At 35.8% G+C, this 21,615-nt stretch overlaps 1 protein-coding gene across 1 annotated transcript in view; it reads right to left on the minus strand.

The window, feature by feature from the left end:
* Positions 1 to 21,615, minus strand: part of CYP20A1 (cytochrome P450 family 20 subfamily A member 1) — an 81,011-nt gene that overhangs the window by 13,589 nt on the left and 45,807 nt on the right. Inside the window, exons 8-11 of the mRNA XM_022567473.2 lie at positions 20,774 to 20,828; positions 17,719 to 17,839; positions 13,139 to 13,250; positions 11,930 to 11,994 (exon numbers count right to left, since the gene is read on the minus strand). Of these exons, the coding sequence (XP_022423181.1) occupies positions 11,930 to 11,994; positions 13,139 to 13,250; positions 17,719 to 17,839; positions 20,774 to 20,828 (353 nt within the window). The remainder of the gene's footprint in view (positions 1 to 11,929; positions 11,995 to 13,138; positions 13,251 to 17,718; positions 17,840 to 20,773; positions 20,829 to 21,615) is intronic.

Consider the following 21,615-nt stretch of genomic DNA (forward strand, 5'->3'; position numbering starts at 1 on the left):
TAAGGATAAATTTATGAGATTTAAGGATAAATAATTTAAGGATAAGTTAAGGATAAATTTAAGGATAAATAAATTTAGTCTGGAGACACCAGACTAAAATTTCTATTAATCAATTAAATGAGACCCAGACTTATTAATAAGTGAGGGAAATGAAGAGGCTAAGAAGGATCTTTTATTGTACAGAAGTTTACTCTGTAAAAAGTCAATGGGAGCAATTACACTCTAATAAAGATGTTTAAAAAAAAAAGTCAATGAGGAAATGGATATATTAAACGAAAACAACCCACCCACCAAGGAGCATAAAAATTCCCCTCAAAAACAAGTGTTTTTAATAAAAAGATCTAAACTCTGAGAAAAAGAAAAAGAATCCTGCTTTCATTGTCCTTTTTAAAAAGTGTAAATTACCTTTCACTTTTGGAATATACTATATTTGTATTACAGTCCATATAAAAAACTGTATCAAATTTAATCAGCCTTTCCTTTTGTAAACTATCTTGAAAATTGAGACCCTAAATGTTTACTTCAAGATACCTATGTTTCCAGATTAAAAGGGAATCAAACTTGATTTTTCCAACTACTTTTTTTATCTTTATTTTATATTGGAGTACAGTTGATTTACAATGCTGTGTTCAATTCAAGTGTACAGCAAAGTGATTCAGTTATACATACACATATATCTATTTTTTTAGAATCCTTTCCCATATAGGTTATTACAGAATATTGATTAGAGTTTCCCGTGCTATACAGTAAGTTCTTGTTAATTATCTATTTTACATATAGTAGTCTGTATATGTTAATCCCAACCTGCTAGTTTATCCCTCCGCCCCGCACCTTTCCCCTTTAGTAACCCTAAGTTTGTTTTCTAAGTCTGTGAGTCTGTTTCTGTGTTGTAAAAAAGTTCATTTGTATCACTCTTTTAGATTCCACATATAAGTGATATCATATGATATTTATCTTTCTCTGTCTGACTTACTTTATTTAGTATGATAATCTCTAGGTCCTTTCATGTTGCTGCAAATGGCATTATTTCAGACTTTTTTATGGCTGAGTAATATTCCATTGTATATATGTACCACATCTTCTTTATCCACTCCTCTGTCGAGGGATACTTACCTTGCTTCCATGTCTTGGCTACTGTAAACAGTGCTACAATGAACACTGGGGTGTATGTATCTTTTCAAATTATGGTTTTCTCTGGATATATGCCCAGGAGTGGGATTGCTGGATCATATGGCAACCCTATTTTTAGGTTTTAAGGAATCCCCATACTGTTCTTCATAGTGGCTGTACTAATTTACATTCCCATCAACAGTGTGGGAGGGTTCCTTTCTCTCCACACCTTCTCCAGCATTTATTGTTTGGAGACTTTTTGATGATGGCCATTCTGACCGGTGTGAGGTAATACCTCATTGTAGTTTTGATTTGCATTTCTCTAATAATTAGCTATGTTGAGCATATTTTCAAGGGCTTTTCAGTTATCTTCACTAACAATGAAACATCAGAAAAAGAAATTAAGTAAACAATTCCATTTACCATTGCATCAAAAAGAATAAAATACCTTGGAATAAACCTATCTAAGGAGGCAAAAGACCTGTACTCCAAAGACTATAAGATGCTGATGAAAGAAATTGAAGATGACACAAACAGATGGATATACCACATTCTTGGATTGAAAGAATCAATATTGTCAAAATGATTATACTACACAAGGTAATCTACAGATTCAATGCAATTCCTATCAAATTACCAATGGCGTTTTTTGCAGATACAGAACAAAAAAATTTTTAATTTGTATGGAAACACAAAAGACCCCAAATAGCCAAAGCGATCTTGAGAAAGAAAAATGGAGCCGGAGGAATCAGGTTCCCTGACCTCCAACTATAAAGCTACAGTAAGCAAAACAGTATGGTACTGGCACAAAGACAGACCTGGAGAACAATGGGACAGGATAGAAAGCCCAGAAATAAACCTGAGAACCTATGGTCAATTAATCTATGACAAAGGAGGCAAGAATATACAATGGAGAAGAGACAGTCTCTTCAACAAGTGGTGCTGGGAAAACTGGACAGCTACATTTAAAAGAATGAAATTAAAACCTTCTCTACCACCATACACAAAAATAAATTCAAAATGGATTACAGACCTAAATGTAAGACCAGATACCATAAAACTCTTAGAGGAAAACATAGGCAGAACACTCCTTGACATAAATCACAGCAATATCTTTTTGGCTCCACCTCCTAGAGTAATGAAAATAAAAACAAAAACTAACAAATGGGACTTAAACTTAAAAGCTTTTGCAGAAAAAAGGAAACCATAAACAAAACGAAAAGACAGCCCACAGAATGGAAGAAAATATTTCAAATGATGTGACCAACAAGGGATTAATCTCCAAAATATACAAACAGCTCATGCAGCTCAATATCAAAAAAAGAAACAAACCAATCAAAAAATGGGCAGAAGATTTAAATAGACATTTCTCCAAAGAAGACATACAGACGTCCAACTATTTTATGAAATACCTCACAATTTTAAGGATTAAAAATAAAATTAAAATGAAAAATAGATAATTTGGCCTCAAATGCTGAAGGATTTTTTAATCTAAAGTTTTTCAGCTTTGTTGATTTATAACTGCAAAACTGTAATATATTTAAAGTGCACTACCATGTTGTTTTGGTTACTAAAGCTTGGTAACATAGCTTGAAATCAGGAAGTGTGATGCCTCCAGCTTTGTTCTTTTTTCTCAAGATTGCTTGGGCTATTCTGGGTCTTTAGTGGTTCTGTGAATTTAAGGATTGTTTATTCTATTTCCATAAAAATTGACATTGGGATTTAGACAGGGATTGTACTGAATCTGTAAATTGCTTTGTCTAGTAGGGACATTTTAACAATATTAATTCTTCCAATCCATGAACACAGATTATCTTTCTATTTATTTGGGTCTTCTTCTATTACTTTCGTCAATATTTTAGTTTTCAGAGTACAGAACTTTCATCTATTTGAATTTAATCCTAAGTATTTTACTATTTTTGATGCTATTGTAAATGGGATTGTTGTCTTAACTTTTCTTTCTGATAATTTGTTGTCAGTGTATAGAAAAGCAACTGACTTTTTTATATTGGTTTTGAATCATGAAACTTTACTGAATTCATTTATTAATTCTAACAGTTTTTGGTGGAATCTTTAAGGTTATCTATGTATAATATCATGTCATCTCCAAGTAAAGGCAATTTTACTTCTACTTTTCTGATTTTATTTCCTTTTCTTTCCTAATTGCTCTGGCTAGGACTTCTAATATCACGTTGAATGAAAGTGGTGAGAGTGGGTATCCTTGTCTTGTTCCTGATCTTAGAGGAAGACCTTTCATCATTTCACCCTTGAGTATGCTGTTACCTATAGGCATGTCATATATGGCCTTTATTATGTTGAAGCACATTCCTTCTATACCTAATTTGTTGAGTTTTTATCATGAAAAGATATTTAATTTTGGCAAAAGCTTTTTCTGTATCTACTGAGATGATCATACAGTTTTTATCCTTCATTTTGTTAACGTCATATATCACACTGATTGATCTGCACATGTTGAACCATCCATCCTAGATTTACCCCAGGAGTAAAGCCCACTTAATCATGGTGTATAATTCTTTTAATGTACTACTGATTTTGGTTTGCAAATATTTTGTTAAGATTTTTTCCATATATGTTCATTATGGATATTGGCCCATAGTTTCTTGTAGTGTCCTTTTCTGGCTTCTGTCAAGGGTAATACTGGCCTCATAAAATGAATTTGGAAATCTTCCCTTCTTTTCTATTTTTGGGAGGAGTTTAAAAAGGACTGGCATTAATTCTTCTGGAAGTGTTTGGTAGAATTTACCAAGGAGGCTATCTGGTCTTGGACTTTTCTCTGTTGAGAGGTTTTTGATTACTGACTCAATCTCCTTACTAATAACTGGTCTATTGAGATTTTCTACTTTTTCATGATTCAGTCTTCTTGGTAGGTTTTATGTTTCTAGGAATATACCCATTTCTTCTAGGTTATCTAATTTGTTGGCATATGATTATTCATAGTAATTTCTTACGATCCTTAGTATTTATGTTCTCAGTTGTAATGTCTCCTCTATCATTTACAATTTTATTTATTTGAGCCTTCCCTTGTTTTTTCTTATTAAGTCTAGCTAAATATTTGTAAATTTTGTTTACCTTTCCAAAAAACAGCTCTTAGTTTCACTGATCTTTTCTATTGTCTTTCTAGTTTCTATTTCATTTGTTTCCACTCTGATCTTTATTTTCTTTTACTAATTTTGGACTTTGTTGTTGTGCTTTTTTTCTAATTCCTTGAAGTGTAAAGTTAGGCTGTTTATTAGATATCTTTCTTTTTTCTTAATGTAGGTGTTTATTGCTATAATCTCCCCTCTTAGAACTGCTTTTGCTACATCCCATAAGTCTTGTTATACCATGTTTGCTTTTTCATTTGTCTCAAGATATTTTGATTCCCATTGGTTATTTCTTCTTTGACCCATTGGTTATTCAGAAGCATATTCAGTAGATTGTTTAATCTCCATTTTTTTAATCCAACAAATAACTCAATTACTCCCACCCAGGATTTTGAAACGTTTAATCAAAAAAGAATCTGGCATTTTAAAAGTTAGGTTTACAAGCTTGACACGTTCTTAAAATTAGTAATTTATCTATTTGTACACTGTCTAAGAAAATTAGGTCTATGAAGACATCAACAAGATATTTAAGAGTTCATTATAAGCTACAGTATCTTGCAAGTAAGTATGCAGTTTAACTGTAATAAACCACTATAAGCAAATTTAACTACATAAAAATATTAGTTAAATGCAATTCTATGGAAATACACATTATACTTACAGCTGTTTTTCAGTGAGATTCTTACTGCTTTCTTCCCCTTTGTGGTCAGAAAGATCTTTGATATGATTTCAAATTTCTTAAATTTATTAAGATTTGTTTTGTGGCCTAACATATGATATATCCTGTAGAATGTTCCATGTGCACATGAGAAGAATGAGTATTCTGCTGCTGTTGGATAGGATGTCCTAAATATGTTTGCTAGTTCCATATGGTCTACATGTAGTTTAAGTCCATGGTTTCCTTATTGATTTTCTGTCTAGGTGATATATCCACTGTTGAAAATGGGTATTGAAGTCCTTTACTATTATTTTATTGCTATTTCTCCATTCAGATCTATTAATATTTACTTTATTTAGGTGCTCCAAGTTGGGTGCATAAATATGTACAAGTGTTATATCCTCTTGATGAACTGACCCCTTTTTCATTATATAATGATCTTCTTTGTTTCTTGTTACAGTTTATGACTTAACATCTATTTTGTCTGATGTTAAGTATAGCTAGCGCTGCTTTATTTTGGTTTCCATATGCACAGAATAACTTTTTCCATCCCTTCACTTTCAGTCTGTGTGTCTTTATAGCTGAAAAGACTCTCTTATAGGCAGCATAGAGTTGCGTCTTGTTATTTTATCCATTTGGTTACCCTATGTATTTTGTTTGTTTGTTTTGTTTTTTGCGGTATGCGGACCTCTCACTGTTGTGGCCTCTCCCGTTGCGGAGCACAGGCTCCGGACGCGCAGGCTCAGCGGCCATGGCTCACGGGCCCAGCCACTCCGCGGCATGTGAGATCTTCCCGGCCCGGGACACAAACCTGTGTCCCCTGCATCGGCAGGCGGACTCTCAACCACTGCGCCACCAGGGAAGCCCACCCTATGTATTTTGATTGGAAAATTTAGTCCATTTATGTTTAAAGAAACTATTAATAGGTATGGATGTACTAATGCCATTTGGTGAACTGTTTTCCAGCAGTTTTGTAGTTCCTTTGTTCCTTTCTTCCTTTGTGATTTCATGATTTTCTACAGTGGGATGCTTTGAGTCCTTTCTCTTTATACACTGTATATTTACTATAGGTTTTGCTTTGTGGTTACAAGGATGATTACATAAAATATATTATGGTTATAACTGTCTATTTTAATCTGATAACAACTTAATTTCAAATGCATTGAAAAGCTCTACATTTTCACATTTCCCCCAATATTTTATGTTTCTAATGTCACATTTTACATCTTTTTATACTGTGTATCATTAATAAATTATTGCAGTTTTAAACACTTTTGTATTTTAACCTTTATACTACAGTTATAAGTGATTTACCCATGACCATTACATATTTGAGTATTCATATTAACTATATATTTACCTTTACCAATGAATTTTATACTTTTATATGTTTTCATGTTACTAATTAGCATCCTTTCATTTGAGCTTGAATAACTCCTTTTAACATTTCAGCTTTTGTTTGTCTAGGAGACTCTTTACCTCTCCTTCAATTCTGAAGGACAATTTTGCCAGGTAGTGTATTCTTGATTGGCAATTTTTTTCTTTCAGCACTCTGAATATATCAGCCCATTCCCTTCTGGCCTGCAAGGTTTCTGTTGAAAAATCTGCTGAGTATCTTATGTGGGTTCCCTTGTACATAACATGTTGCTTTTCTGTTGCTTCTTTTAAAATTCCCTCTTTGTCTTTAACTTCTGACAATTTAATTATGATGTGTGTCAGTGTGTGTCTCTTTAGATTCATCTTTTTTGGTACTCTTCAGGCTTCCTGGATCTGGATGTCTGTTTCTTTTCCCAGATAGGGAAGTTTTCAGCCATTATTTCTTTGAATATACTTTCTTTGTCCCTTTCTCTCTCTCTTCTCCTTCTTGGACAACTATAATGTGTATATTGGACTACCTGATGATATCCCATAAGTCCCTTAAGCTATATTCACTCTTCATTTTTCTTTTTGCAACTCTGATAAATTCCGCTGCCCTGCCTTTAAATCTGCTGATCCTGTCTTCCGCTTCATCTAATCTGCTGTTAAACCCCTGTAATGAATTTTTCAATTCAGTTACTATACTCTTAAGCTCTGTGATTTCTGTTTGGTACATTTTTACATTTTCTATCTCTTCACTGAAATTATCATTTTGTTCATGCATTGCTCTCCTGACCTTCGTGAGCAATCTTTATGACCATTATATTGAATTCTTTTATTAGGTACATCACTTATCTCCATTTCATTAAGATCAGTTTCTGGAAATTTATCTTGCTCTTTTGTTTGGAACATAGTCCCCTGTTTCTACATTTTCCATGACTCCTTGTGTTGGTTTCTTTATATCAGATAAAACATTCTTCTACTTTATAATGCACTGTGAAAACTCTGAGAAAATGTCCTTACCGGGCACCTTGGAACTGAGCACTTGTACAGGATGGAACATCTGTCAGCAGATCTCAGGAAACTGGAAGCAAAGATTTTTCTTAGGCTTAAGATTCGTAGTCCTGATATTGTTCCTCAGAAGGCATTTCATAAGCCTCACTGTCAGGATCCAAGGGAATATCTTCCAGAATTCCTTCCTGGGGGGCTCCTTCTTCACTCAGGCTAATATGAAGGTGTCAGCAGGGCTGCCCTTCTTTCTGGAGGTTCTAGAGTAGAAATCATTTCCTTGTGTGTTCCAGCTTCCTATGTTTGCCCACATTCCTTGGCATATGGCTTTTCACGGAAAGCCAGCAATGGCTGTTCCAGTCTTTCTCCAGTGTCATCTCTTTACAGCAGACTATTTTATCTAGTAAAATAGACTGCTGTCACAGTCTTGTGTAGGAGATGAAGCTCATTAATTAGCCTAGCCTGACTTCCTGGTTGCCTCTTAAACATCTATGATTGTCCAACCTGCTGTCTTTGTTCACAGTTGCTCCCAGTAGTTGAGGGTATGTCATGACCTGTCAGTGTCCAAAAGGAAAGGATCACAGACAGCATCTATACACAGGCTGATAAGAAGATGGACTGCCAGGCAACAGGTAAGGATGTATGCAGTCAAACTGCTTCCAAGGAGAAACTGGGAGATGTACATTTTTATCTGCTCCCTCTGTGCTGAGCCTGGGTGTATAGCCACAGGGGGTGTTCCTGCACCCACCTAAAAACTGTTTGTTTCTTTACTATAATCTTGTGGAACTTGTAAATGCAAGTCCCATAAGCTATCACAGCTGGGTGATGGGGGCCTGTCCCTTGGGTGGCAGATATAAAAGCTGGACTGCTAGATGTGTGGACAAGCTCCTTCCTGGGAGATACTTGCAAGCTGGATTTACTGTTGGAGTAAAGTTGGGGGCGAAGGTGAGGAAAGTACCCATCAGCTCTTCTGGGGTCCGGAAGATCACATTCAACACCTAGATGGTGGTAATTAGAAGCCAGACCCTCAGCCAACAGCTTGTGAGGTATGTAGTCAAACTCCTTCCAGAGAAAGACTGGGAGATGGGCATTTTTGCCTGTTCCCTCTGCACTGAAAGGTGGGTGCTAACCACAAATACCTCCATGCCCATTAACATATGCTTCTTTGTTTGCTATAGTCCCATAGGACTTATGAATGCAAGACGTACTAGCTATCAGAGCTCTGAGATTTAGGGCATATCCCTCCCTCGCATGGCAGCCATAAAAGTTGGGGCACTAGATGTCTGTGCAAGGGAGATGCTGGCGACCTGTTTTTATTGTTCGAGTGAACCAGAAGGAGAAGGTTGGAGGTGTGTCCACTGACTCCCCCAGGGTCCGGGGAGGATCACAGCCAGTATACCCAGACGCATGCCAATTAGAAGCTAGACCTTCAGGCAGCAGCTTGTAAAGTATGTAGTCAACCTCCTTCAGAGAAAGACTGGGAGACAGGCATTTTTCCTGTTCCCTCTATGCTGAACCCTATGGGGACAGCCATGATGAATGCTTGTGCTCACGCTATGCTCCATTAAGAACTGCTTCTTTGTTTGCTACAGTCCTGTGGGACTCATGAATGCAAGCCCAGATGGCTTTCGGAGGTAGATGTTTTAGAAGCCCATTCCTCAGGTGGGAGTCTTTAAAGCCAGGGCACTAAATATGTGGTCCAAAGCCTTCAATCCACAGGGAGAAGCTGGGACTTGGGGGTTCCCTCCTGACTGTATGGCACTGGGCTGGGGGTGGGGTTTATGGCAAGAATGTGTCTCATTCTTTTCTACCTGTTTCAATGTGGGTTTTTTCTCATTTGCCCAATGTGTAGGAGTCACTCAGCTAGCTGCTGGATTTTTCTCAGAGGGAATTGCTCCATGTGTAGCTGTACATTCAATGCATCTGTGTGAGGAAGGAAATTCAGAAGCCTGCTATGTCACTATCTTGGTCCCAGTCCATACTGAGGTTTTGAATGTTTGTCTTTATTCTTTTTTTTTGTTTGTTTTAATTTTATTTATTTATTTTTGGCTGCATTGGTCTTCCTTGCTGCACGCGGGCTTTCTCTACTTGCAGCGAGTGGCAGCTACTCTCCGCTGCAGTGCGCAGGCTTCTCACTGCGGTGGCTTCTCTTGTTGCGGAGCACGGGCTCTAGGCACGCAGGCTTCAGTAGTTGCAGCACACGGCTTCACTAGTCGTGGCTCGCGGGCTCTAGAGCACAGGCTCAGTAGTTGTGGCACACAGGCTTAGTTGCTCCATGGCATGTGGGATCTTCCTGGACCAGGGAATCGAACCCATGTCCCCTGCATTGGCAGGCGGATTCTTAACCACTGTGCCACCAGGGAAGCCATGTCTTCATTCTTTTCAGTTGAGAATTCTATTTCAGTCTGTTTTTTTAAAGTTGATAATATTTCATTATTTGGTATAGAGTAATATTTACATTATGATCCATTTAAGTCACAGAATTTGACCCAGGGTTTCTTCCTCTGAGATACTGCCAATACAATAATAATGTATTTCCATGCATTTATTTCTGTAAATAAATCATATCTAGACATTTTTCTATAGAGAGAATAAGGTAATGTCAGCTACTTACTCAAAAAAAACTTATAAAAAAAACCACAATGAAATATCACCACATACCTATTAGAACAATTAAAATAAAAAATAGTGACAATAGTTAATGCTATTGAGGCTGCAGAGAAGCTGAATTTCTCAAAACACTGCTGTTAAGAATCTGAGAAAAATACCCTGGCAGTTTCTTGCAAAATTAAATATGCACTAACCACATAACCCAGCAATCGTACTCTTGGGCATTTATCCTAAAAAATGAAACCCTATGTTCACACAAAACTTGTACACAGATGTTTATAACAGCTTTATTCCTAAAAGCAAAATACTGCAAACAAACCAAATGTCCTTCAGTGGGGTAAAGTTGAACAAACCCTGCACATCCATAAGATAGAATACTACTCAGCCATAAAAAGATACGCAACATCCTCTGTTGACCTCAAGAGCATTAAATATAGTGAAAAAAGTCAACCTCTTCATCTTCCTCTGTGTGACACATATTTAAACTATAATTAATCAATTACCTCTATAGGGTCTATCTCAGTCTACGAACATTTTTGCTACTGTGAATTAGTCTCTCAAGGATCCTCTCAAGGTGCTGACACAAATGAATCTATGGACTTTTCACAAGGGATGGGTGATGAGCTGCACAACCTAAGAAAGCTTTTCCTTGGTATACAACACTATTAATAATATTTCTTAAATTTGACTGCATTTGATTCGTAAAAATGATTTCCACACTTTAGCATATACTCCTTTCAGTATTTTCAATCTGTAATCTAGATTCTCTGAGTGCTCTGAGCATAGGAATAGTGTCAAAAGTTCCAGCAAAGTTCTTATGCTTTTCGCATTACACCTAAAGTTTATCAAAAACTTGGCATTTTTCCACATGAAATTTTTTTAAGGTTTTAAAATTTGAAATTTTAATTTTTTATAATTATAAGCATACTTTTTTTTTTAACCAATGTGTATCTTTAATTTTGCTACAAAAGCCCCTTGGAATATAAAATTTACTTAATTTTTACAGAAGATTTTGAAGGACTGCTATTTCATTTATTAATAGATTCCCCTTTAATGTTATTGTAATATTAAAAACTAAAATGATAGGAACACTTAAAATGTCCCATCCTTATATTCCAGAAGTAGGTTTTTCTACTATTTCAACCATGCCATCAACTCTGTCCCCTGCACTTCACACAGCTCTTAGTCCCAATCAACTCAATGAATAACCTTCTTCAGGGCAGTAAATCTTAACCCATTTCTTTAAGGCAGATTTACCAGATGCCTACCTAAGAGGCAAACAATATCAACTTTATTCTTCACCTTTTCCCTCCCTTGCTGTTCTCACACATAACAATATACACACAACACCTATTTTCTGCATTCGACTAAAGAGCTTAATAATTGAGGCCAAAAGAAGGAAAATAAAGAAACTGCACAACCAATACCCACTTACCAGGCTTCCCTGGTGGTGCAGTGGTTGAGAATCCGCCTGCCATTGCAGGGGACATGGGTTCGAGACCTGGTACAGGAAGATCCCACATGCTGCGGAGCAACTAAGCCTGTGCACCACAACTACTGAGCCTGCGCTCTAGAACCCACAAGGCACAACTACTGAGCTCGCGTGTCACAACTACTGAAGCCCACATGCCTAGAGCCCATGCTCTACAACAAGAGAAACCACTGTAATGAGAAGCCCACGCACCAGAACAAAGAGTAGACCCACTCGCCACAACTAGAGAAAGCGCGCGTGCAGCAACAAAGACCCAACACAGCCAAAAATAAAATTAAGTAATTAATTTAAAAATACCCACTTATCAGTAAAATAACTCCAAAATACCACTGAAATTAAAGAATAATTGTAGAGATTAAGTAATTAAATAGATCTTAGGATAGAAGTGGTAATAGGAGAGACAAAGGGTAGCAGACAGTAGATTCATGAAAGAAAAAGCAGTGAGCAGAAGATACACAGGGAAGGCAGTGGCTTTCTTTTGTTATATGCCTGTTACATATTGAATTTTCTCCTCAAAACTTAAAAAGGAACACAAAACATGCAAACACATAAAAATCAATAATTGCAAAGACAATGACAGAAATTTCATACTTGTATGGTGATGGCCAAGTACTGGGATCCTGAAGCACCACTCCAAGGGCATAAAGGACAAGGGTCTGCAAAAAAAAATTACTCTAGTTATTCAAGGTCTAACAGAGACAAAATGATGCCCAGAAAGCCAACTTATCTAAATGCTCTTTTAATATAGATAGTGAATAAAAAATAAAATAATAGAAGAAAACACAGGCCATTATTTTGGTGATCTCACAGTGGGAAGGATGAGCATGCCACAAAATATCGAAGCCATAAAGGAATAACAAACTTCACTACATGAAAATTTAAAACCCGTATCCAGTAAAAATAAAACAAAAAACACACCATAAAACAAGTAGAAGATAAATAACAGACAGGAAAAAAAATCTGCCATATAAGTGACAGAATTAATATGTATAATATACAAAAAGACATATAAACTCACTAGAAAGAAGTTAAAGGAAATACAAACTGTTAGTATATATATGAAAAGCTGTTCAATCTCTCCAATGATCAGGGGAAAGCAAATTAAGAGACAATTTTTCATATAAGGTTCATAAATCCAGATGTGGTAAGAATATGGAAAGGAAAAACATTCTCATACACTGTTGCTCAAAGTATAAACTGCCTTGTAGAGGGCAATTTAAATTTTACACACATATGCTGTTTGGCCCCCAAACTCCTTTTCTAAGGCTCTCCCAATACCAGTACAAGTATACAATTTGTAATAATGAAAAAAATTAATGTCAATCTAAATTTCCATCAATGGGGACTGCTTAAATAAATTATGGTACATTCATACAATGCAATACTATGCATCCATTAAAAATAATGAGTTGGATCCATAGTAAGTGCCAGTTGTATCGATTGCCATGGTACACTCAATAAAAGAAAATTAAAGAATACATACAGTACTCTTTCACATATGAATTTGGTTTTTAAAATACATACGTATACATGTATATACACACACAGGTAATACATATATACAGAAAAAGACCTACAAAATAAACACTAAACTATTCACAGTAGTACGTGTGGAGAAATGAGCCTTTCTTTTATATTGTTTGAACTTAAAACAAGCGCATATTATTTTGTCATTTAAAACACTTGTCTTTAACAATAGGCAACATTTATTGGACACTTTAAACAATAAAATTTAAAAACACACACTAACAGAGTTGAAAAGAATAGCTGAATGGGTTAAGTATACCAAATGTTTCCTACCTCCCTAGGAATGATAAATTTGTCAATCTTTCCTTCAATATCTTGAAGCCGGGCAGAAACTGGGGTCAGTCTGGCAGTCCGAACAGTTTCACAAAGTACTTGCCGACAATACCTGTTTAAAAAAAATTTTTTTTGAAGATCTTTATTTTGGGAGAGGCAGTTTGAAATGTATATACATTTTAAAGTGTCATTCAACAATTTTCATAACCTTCCGAATTTGAAATAGTCATATCATAATTCTTATTTGCTTAAAATACATTATATATTAGAGGTATATAAAGTCCAGGTGAGTAAGGATTTAAACAAATAAAAACAACTTTAAAAGTACCAGAGGAAAACTCGAAACAATATTTTTAAAATTTTTGAGTAGAAACTTTTTTTTTTTTTTTTCTTTGCGGTACACGGGCCTCTCACTGTTGTGGCCTCTCCTGTTGCCGAGCACAGGCTCTGGACGCGCAGGCTCAGCAGCCATGGCTCACGGGCCTAGCCGCTCCGTGGCATGTGGGATCCTCCCGGACCGGGGCACAAACCCGTGTCCCCTGCATCGGCAGGCGGACTCTCAACCACTGCGCCACCAGGGAAGCCCCCAATGTCTTTTATTTTTAATAAAGGATTTAATAAAAATTTTAATAAAAAACTTTTCTACTTAAAAATTATAAAAATACTGAAACAATGAAGGATACCATAAAGAAAAACACAAATATTGAATGATATGACTATGGAAGTTTTTTTTTCATACTTGCAATCATAAGTAAAATTAAAAGCTAAGTAGGAAAAATATTTACAGTAAATATATCCTTAATGCATCAAAGCTCTTTAAAAATTCATAATTAAAATGATCAAATACCCCAATAGAAATATGGACAGAAAATATAAAAAAGCAAACCACAAAAACAAAGAAAAAATGCAAATGGCCTGGAAACCTAAGAAATGATACTCAACCTCATTAACAATGGAAAGATTGCCAATCAAAGCGAATTTTTTTACCTGCCAGATTAGCAAAGATGAACAAGAGTACTGTCACAAACACTAACAAAAAATAAGGAAAAGGACATTCATATTCAGTTGGTGGAAGTATAAATTGGTACAACCTTTCTGAAGGATAACTTGGCAATATATATGAAAATATGAAGTGTGCCTCCCAATGAGAATAAAAGCTAAAATGTACTGAAATCTTGCTATGAGCCAGTTCTGTTAAATACTTTCTATGCAGTATCTCATTTAATCCTTATAAGAAACTCATGGATGCTATTAGTTTTTAATTTTACAGATTTTAAAAATGAGGCAATTGTTTAAAAGTGCACTGCAGGTAAGTGGTATTGGTAGGATTCAAACCCAAGTCTGTTACTCCATAGCCCCTAATCGTAAACACTACACTATTGCATATACTCTTAAATAATAATCTCATACAATGCAATACTATGCATCCATTAGAAATAACGAGTTGGATCCACAGTAAATGCCAGTTGAACCTTATTAACAGAAACAATCAGAAATATCAGCAAAGATGTAAGCATAGGAATGCTGATTTTTGTAATTTCTAAAAGCAACAAAAACAAGAGGAAACATCCTTTCCTCTTTGAACAAATATTTTTTGGGTACCTACTACATTAGAAGCACTGCATTAGATATTGAGCTACAACAGTGAACAAGACAGATACCCTCAAAGAATTTCAAAGTCTACTTGGCAGGGGAAGGGACGGAGGAAGGGACATCAAGAATGAACAATTAAAAAGCCACAGTATATTAAAAACGTAAACACAAAGAATAAAAGGCAGAGTATAAAATAAATGTAGTTTATCATATGTAAATTATACTTCAATAAAGTTGATTAAAAAGATGGATGGCAAAGAAGTCAATGTCAGATCTCCTCAGTTTAGTTTAACATGGCTGTTCTGCACAACCAGTTGAGTGTATTCCTAGAAACACAGCTTCTTATTTAGGGTGCTATAGTCAGGAAGGTTTTGAAACTAGTGGAGCTGCTCCATTCCAGAAATTTCTCTGATTGTTCTGTTCTGGTTTCAGTGAATACAACAGCTCACAAATTATCTGATGATATTAATTGGAATTTTATAATAGTTCTCTCCAGCCTCTCTTTAAGCTCTACTTCCTCTGTGGCCATAAAGTAAAAGAAGTAAAAAAAAAAAGGGCACAGTAACTGTTCTGATAAAGGAAGTTCAGGGTGTTAGGGGACACATGGCAAGAGCACCTAACTAGAGAAAGGACTTTGCAGAGAAATAAACACTTAGGCTGAGACCTGCAGAAAAAACTGGAGTTAGCTAGAGGAGGGAGGAAGAGAGAATCTCGACAAAAGCCAGAAGATAAAAAAGAGTGCTTTATTTACATTTGAAGAAACAAAAGAATTTAGTACAGCTGAATCCAAGGGTATGAAGAGACACAAGTAATGAGATAAGGTGGGAGAGGAATGCAAGGCCTAGCTCCTGAAATGCCTTATAAGCTAAGCTGGTGAGTTTAAATTTTATCTTAAGGGCAACCAGAAGTCACTGAAGGATGTTAAGTCAGGGAGTCTGATCAGATATGACTCCCCAGATATAGAAAGATGACTAGCACAGTGATTCTCAACTTGGGCTACACATTAGAATCACCTGAGAAGCTTCTGAAAATTTCTGATGCCAAGAGATTGTTGGTTTGGGACTGGTCACAGGTTATGTGTATTTTTAAAGTAGTTGAAGCGATTACAGTGTACAGTCACAGGCTCCAACAGCAATCTGGAGAATGCATAGGAGGGAAGCAAATCCAAGGCTGTTGAAATATCCCAGACAAGTTGATGGTGCTCTAGGCAGTGGGGGCAATGGAAAGAACTAAAACTAAACTTCCAACTAAATGTTATTTGGAAAGCAAAATCAACAGAACTTAGTCACTGATTGGATGTGGAGTTACTACGTATAGGAACGCTGTCCACAGCACATTTAGAGAAAAAATGGAATTTACAGAAGAGTTACATGTTTTGTATTTTTAAATGGTTTTAATTTTTTTGTGTTAAATACATATGTATATATGCATAGAAAAAGTCTGGAAAAACAATACAGATAGTTAACAATTATTATCTCTTTTACAAAGGACATTCACCTTCCACTTCATACACCTCTGTATTATAAACACTTCAAAAAACAAGTATGTGGGAGGGAGGAAGATGTAAGAGCGAAGAGATATGGGGATATATGGATAGCTGATTCACTCTGTTATAAAGCAGAAACTAACACACCATTGTAAAGCAATTATACTCCAATAAATGTTAAAAAATTTTAAAAATAAAAAATAAATTAAAAAAACAAGTATGTATTACTTTTAAAATTGTAATAAAGCTTCCTACATTTTAAAGAATTGGTAACAAAAGTCTCCCTGTGAAACCCATAGCTTCGAGTTCTTTCCAATGGCTGTATCCCTATCTTCTTTTCTATAGTTGAAAGATGATCCAAGGTAAGGGTGCTTGCTACCCAGTCTCAGACTTCCAACCCCCTAAGAAGTCACAGCTGTTATTTTTAAAAATCTTTTTAATTAAGGTATCACTTACATATAAAAAAAAGTATCTAGGGGCTTCCCTGGTGGCGCAGTGGTTGAGGGTCCGCTTGCCGATGCAGGGGACACGGGTTCGTGTCCTGGTCCGGGAAGATCCCATACGCCGCGGAGCAGCTAGGCCCGTGAGCCATGGCCGCTGAGCCTGCGCATCCGGAGCCTGTGCTCCGCAACGGGAGAGGCCACAACAGTGAGAGGCCCGCGTACCGCAAAAAAAAAAAGTATCTATTTTACCTGTACAGTTTGATGAATTTTAGTAATTGTATATAATTGTGTGAACACAACCACAAGAAAGATACAGAGCATTTCCCTCACCCTAAAAAACTTTCCTCATGATCCTTTGTAATTGATCCCCTCCCCATTTCTGGCCCCAGACAACCACTGATCTACTTTCTATCACAATAGTTTTGCTTTTTCTAGAATTTCACCTAAATGAAACGTATTGTAGGCAGTTTTTGTGTTTGATTTTTTTTTTACTTAGCATAAAGAGATTTATCCGTGTTGTTGTGTGTATTGATATTGTGTTACTTTTCGTTACTTGGTAACATTTCCTTGTATAGATATAACACAATTTATTTATTTACCAGTTGATGAACATTTGGACTACTTCCAGTTTTTGCTATCATAAATAGTATTACTATAAATGTTTGCATACAGGTCTCTGTGTGACATATGTTTTCATTTCTCTCGGGTAAATGCCTAGGAGAACTGCTGAGTCATATGGTATGTTTAACTTCATAAGATCCTGCCACATTGTTTTCTAACAGAACTGTACCATTCTGCATTTGTACCAACAAGGTGTGGAAGTTCCACTTATTAGGTATCACTGATACTATTTTATACAGGCTCATGTAAAGGTTTCCCAAAAGTACCTTAAGATTTTAAAAAGCAAGTTAAGTTATCCATTAAAATCTGTATGTAAATACTTTTAAGTCCTGTAAAAATATATAGCTTTCCTAGATATTAGCATTAGCTTTAAATTAGATAAACCAACTCAAATTTACCCTTTAATGATCTCCTCTTTCCTCTTATTGTGTTCTTACCTGAGCTCCTCAATGTTCTCTGGAGTTACAGGTCCCTTCCCAAAAACTTGGTCTATCTCTTCATATAGTTTTCTCTGAACTTCTTCATAGGTGGTTAAAAAACAAACTGCCCAGGTACACACTAAGCGAAAATTTATATTAATAACAATGAATGCAGCTAATTCATAGTTTGGGTGCAGAATAAGAAACGAATTTATTATTTTTTGGTATTTTCCTTTTTTTCTGATACAAAAGATACATAAATGCTATGAAAAGATAAAACAAGACTGTTCACAAGATTTGTACTTCATTGAACAGAACATGAATATTTACAGAATATTCCCAAAAAGAGATAGTGAAATCTAGATTTCTTTCTTAAAACTGGCAAGTAATCAAAGGCACTTAATACATTTTACCTTAGATAAAATAGTAATGATAATAAGTAAACTTCACATCTGGGGAAGTGTTAAATGTTGGTAACTGTGATGAACTGTTTGGTTCAATCGACCTTGTAAAATCAAAAAATTGATTTATCTGGGCTTCCCTGGTGGCACAGTGGCTGGGAGTCCGCCTGCAGACACAGGGGACACGGGTTCGTGCCCCGGTTCGGGAAGATCCCACATGCCGCGGAGCGGCTGGGCCCGTAAGCCATGGCCGATGGGCCTGCGCGTCCGGAGCCTGTGCTCCGCAACGGGAGAGGCCACAACAGTGAGAGGCCCGCATACCGAAAAAAAAAAAAAAAAAAAAAAAAAAAAAAAGATTTATCAATTTCCTCAGGAGCTTTAATTAAATGATTCATACAAATCAAAGTAGCAGGAGATTTACCTACAAATCATTACTCTAAATTTTTACTTGTAAAGGTAGATACACTGGTTCAAGAACTGAGACTGATTATTGCTTAGGACAGTGGTTCTCAAAACTCTTCTGGGAGGTTGCTGATGGCACAACCCCACCATCCACAGATCCTGGCTCAGTAGGTTTAGGGTGTGGTCCAGGGTTCTATATTTCTAACAAATACCACAATTACTTTGATGAACATCAACACTGGAAGATCACTAGCTTATGGCTTACTTTTGCTTAAAATGGCTATGGATTATAATCACTGGGGAAATCAAAAGGTAAGAAAATTAATTACATGATGAACATAAAACAGAGGAAACAGTAGTTATATTCCCTTTAGGAATCCACTGGGATTACAACTGTTCAAATGGAACCATCCAGACACATAATATCTCTTTCCCTAGACTATGCTTGATATGACTCTATGTACAGCTCTACTTTTTCTATGTCAAGTACTTCTTAAAATGCATTTAATAATTTCTACTTCTGCTTATTAATTATCTCTTTCCTGAGCTAAAGGGCTGGTTTAAATTTATCTCAAAGTTAATTTTTTTAAATATTCACCTAAGTCACTTACCATCCAATTCCAATGCCTGGAAAATACATAATTCACTTTCTGCACTAAATATTATCAATAAAATCAACAGCTACCTCATGCTCAATTATTTTGATAATTTACTCACACCCAGAGTTCATATAACACATAGGAGTAGCAGACCTTAACTTTTTCCTACATATGTTTCTTTATTATGGCTTTTGAGTGAACTGCAGAATTTCTATTTCACAAGTGACATGAAAACTTACGTGGACAGTGTACAATATGTACATGTATGCAATTTTACAACAATATGTAGTAATATATAATATTGAAAGATTTAGCACAAGTATTTGCATACAGTAGGCACTCATATACACTGATTGACTAGATTATCACTTAAAATTAATTTAACTGTATTCACTTAATAACCTCAAACACTGGTTCTTTTGTACAACTCTATTAAAGAGTATGACAGAGGGGATAGCTTTAAAATGGGATTTTAAGCCACTTAATGTTCTTTAATTATACTATTGAATCAAGACACCATTTTATAGTTGAAAGATACCTTGGAGGTCACCCTTATTTTAGAAAAGGAAAGATGCAGAGTTCAGTATCTTGCTCTAGGCTAAGACTTGCTAAGTCGAAGAGGAGGGACTTTAATTAAGTTTTCCTGCCGATCTTGACTCTCAAAATTTCAGAGATGTCTTAAAAAATAACCAACCCACATGCAAAGAAATAGCAATACTCTGAAAATTCCCCCTAAAAACTGCAAAAAAGTTTAAAATATTAAATCAACCTTGGAAATGGTCACTTTTTATGGTATCCAGAGTATAAATGATTCAGATTTTTTGAAGGTCTTCAGCAAAGATATATTTTAATGTAATAAATTTTTAAACAAGTATTTAAAAGGTTTGATACATTATTTTTGACACATGCTTACCTAAATTCCATTTAATCTATAATATCTGGACATGTCTAGATATCAAAAATTTTACAAAGAAGAAATACAGGAAGTTTACATTTATACTCATCCTTTTTAAAATTTTCTTAACAGAAAGAGTTGTGAGTGAAATCCTTCAAGTTAACATAAATTCTTTAGATTTTAAACTATGTTTTAATACCTCCTTTAGCATTTTATGTCAGTATATTTTTATGGATTATACAAATTTTTACAAATACTGTTTAAACAAATGGTAGTCTGATAAACTAAAAACCAGTAAGGAAACTAGAAATATATCACCCATTTTAGAATTTTAAATAATAATCACCTTCAATTCCACCAAGAGAAGAGTTCTTTTTAAATCATGATTTCTGTGGCCTATATCCTCTGCTGGTAGGTCTTAATAATAGCAGACTAGATTGAAGACAAAGTGAAAAGCCACAGCAGGAAATTGAAAAGCTCACAGCTCTGGCTGGAAAGGTGTCAATAGCAGTTCATTTTAAAGGCACTAACTAGAATTCACAATCCATAAACCGTGTCAAGAAATTTATGGCAATGTTCAGAGGTGGCACAGAGCATCTGGGGTTTAAAAAAAAAAAAGGTGCCTGTGTGAATCAAGCCTTTCAAACAAGAGTAAAAAAAGAAGAACGAAGGGAAATTATAAAGAGGTCTTGCAAACAGTGTTTCCTTTATTTTAGAATAGCTTTATCCTTGTATATTTTATAACCTATCTCAAACAGAAATCAATTTATACTTACATTTTGCAGTTATTATGCAACTGGCCAGAGAAAATATCATACTGTCTTCTAGGATCTAGGAAACAAAACTAAGTTTAGAAAGTGTGAAATGTAAGGTGGCCTATATTAGGCCCTAGTAAAATCACCTAGAATACAAAATGGGAGTTAAGGAAAGGGAAAACATGTTACTTCTTTATGAGGTTTTCACTTAAAGAAAATCTATATAATGAAAAAACCAACCGAAACACTGCACTGCATTTTTGATACAGTGAACACTTACCCAGTAATATTACTGGCTCATGATATATCAAACAAACTGGTTCAGTGCTATCGTTCTAGCTTGGCCTAGAGCAGAACGAAGACTCAGGAACAGTGAAGAGCCTGCCACTGTCCTGGATCCTGATATAATTTCTGCACCCACACACACCCAGAAAACTGCTTTTGTCTATGAGCACTTGCATGCATAGAGTAGGGGAGAAGATTCCTACATTGAACAGGTAGGTGTGGCAGTAACAGCTCCACTCCTGTCCTTTGCCTGACAACACCACAAACACACAATATCCCAGTGGTGTGCTCGGGTGACAGACACACTGGGAACAAGCCAAGCTGCCACACCTGGTAATGTAGGCAGAGCAGCTTAGTCAGTACAGGCTTATCCAAGTCCTCCTCTTTTACAGTCAGAGAACTTTGGTTCGATATTTGCTTACTCAAATATTAAATACTATATAGTTGCTTCAAAGAACTAAATAACAGGAGACTAAATACTAAATACTATTTCTGGATGATGTACAATAAAAAAGAAAAAAGGGGCTTCCCTGGTGGCGCAATGGTTGAGAGTCCGCCTGCCGATGCAGGGGACATGG

The sequence above is a fragment of the Delphinapterus leucas genome, chromosome 8 (genome assembly GCF_059928025.1).
Source record: "Delphinapterus leucas isolate spDelLeu-1000000601 "Yukka" chromosome 8, BTC_Dleu_Yukka2, whole genome shotgun sequence".
In the NCBI taxonomy this organism is placed as follows: domain Eukaryota; kingdom Metazoa; phylum Chordata; class Mammalia; order Artiodactyla; family Monodontidae; genus Delphinapterus; species Delphinapterus leucas.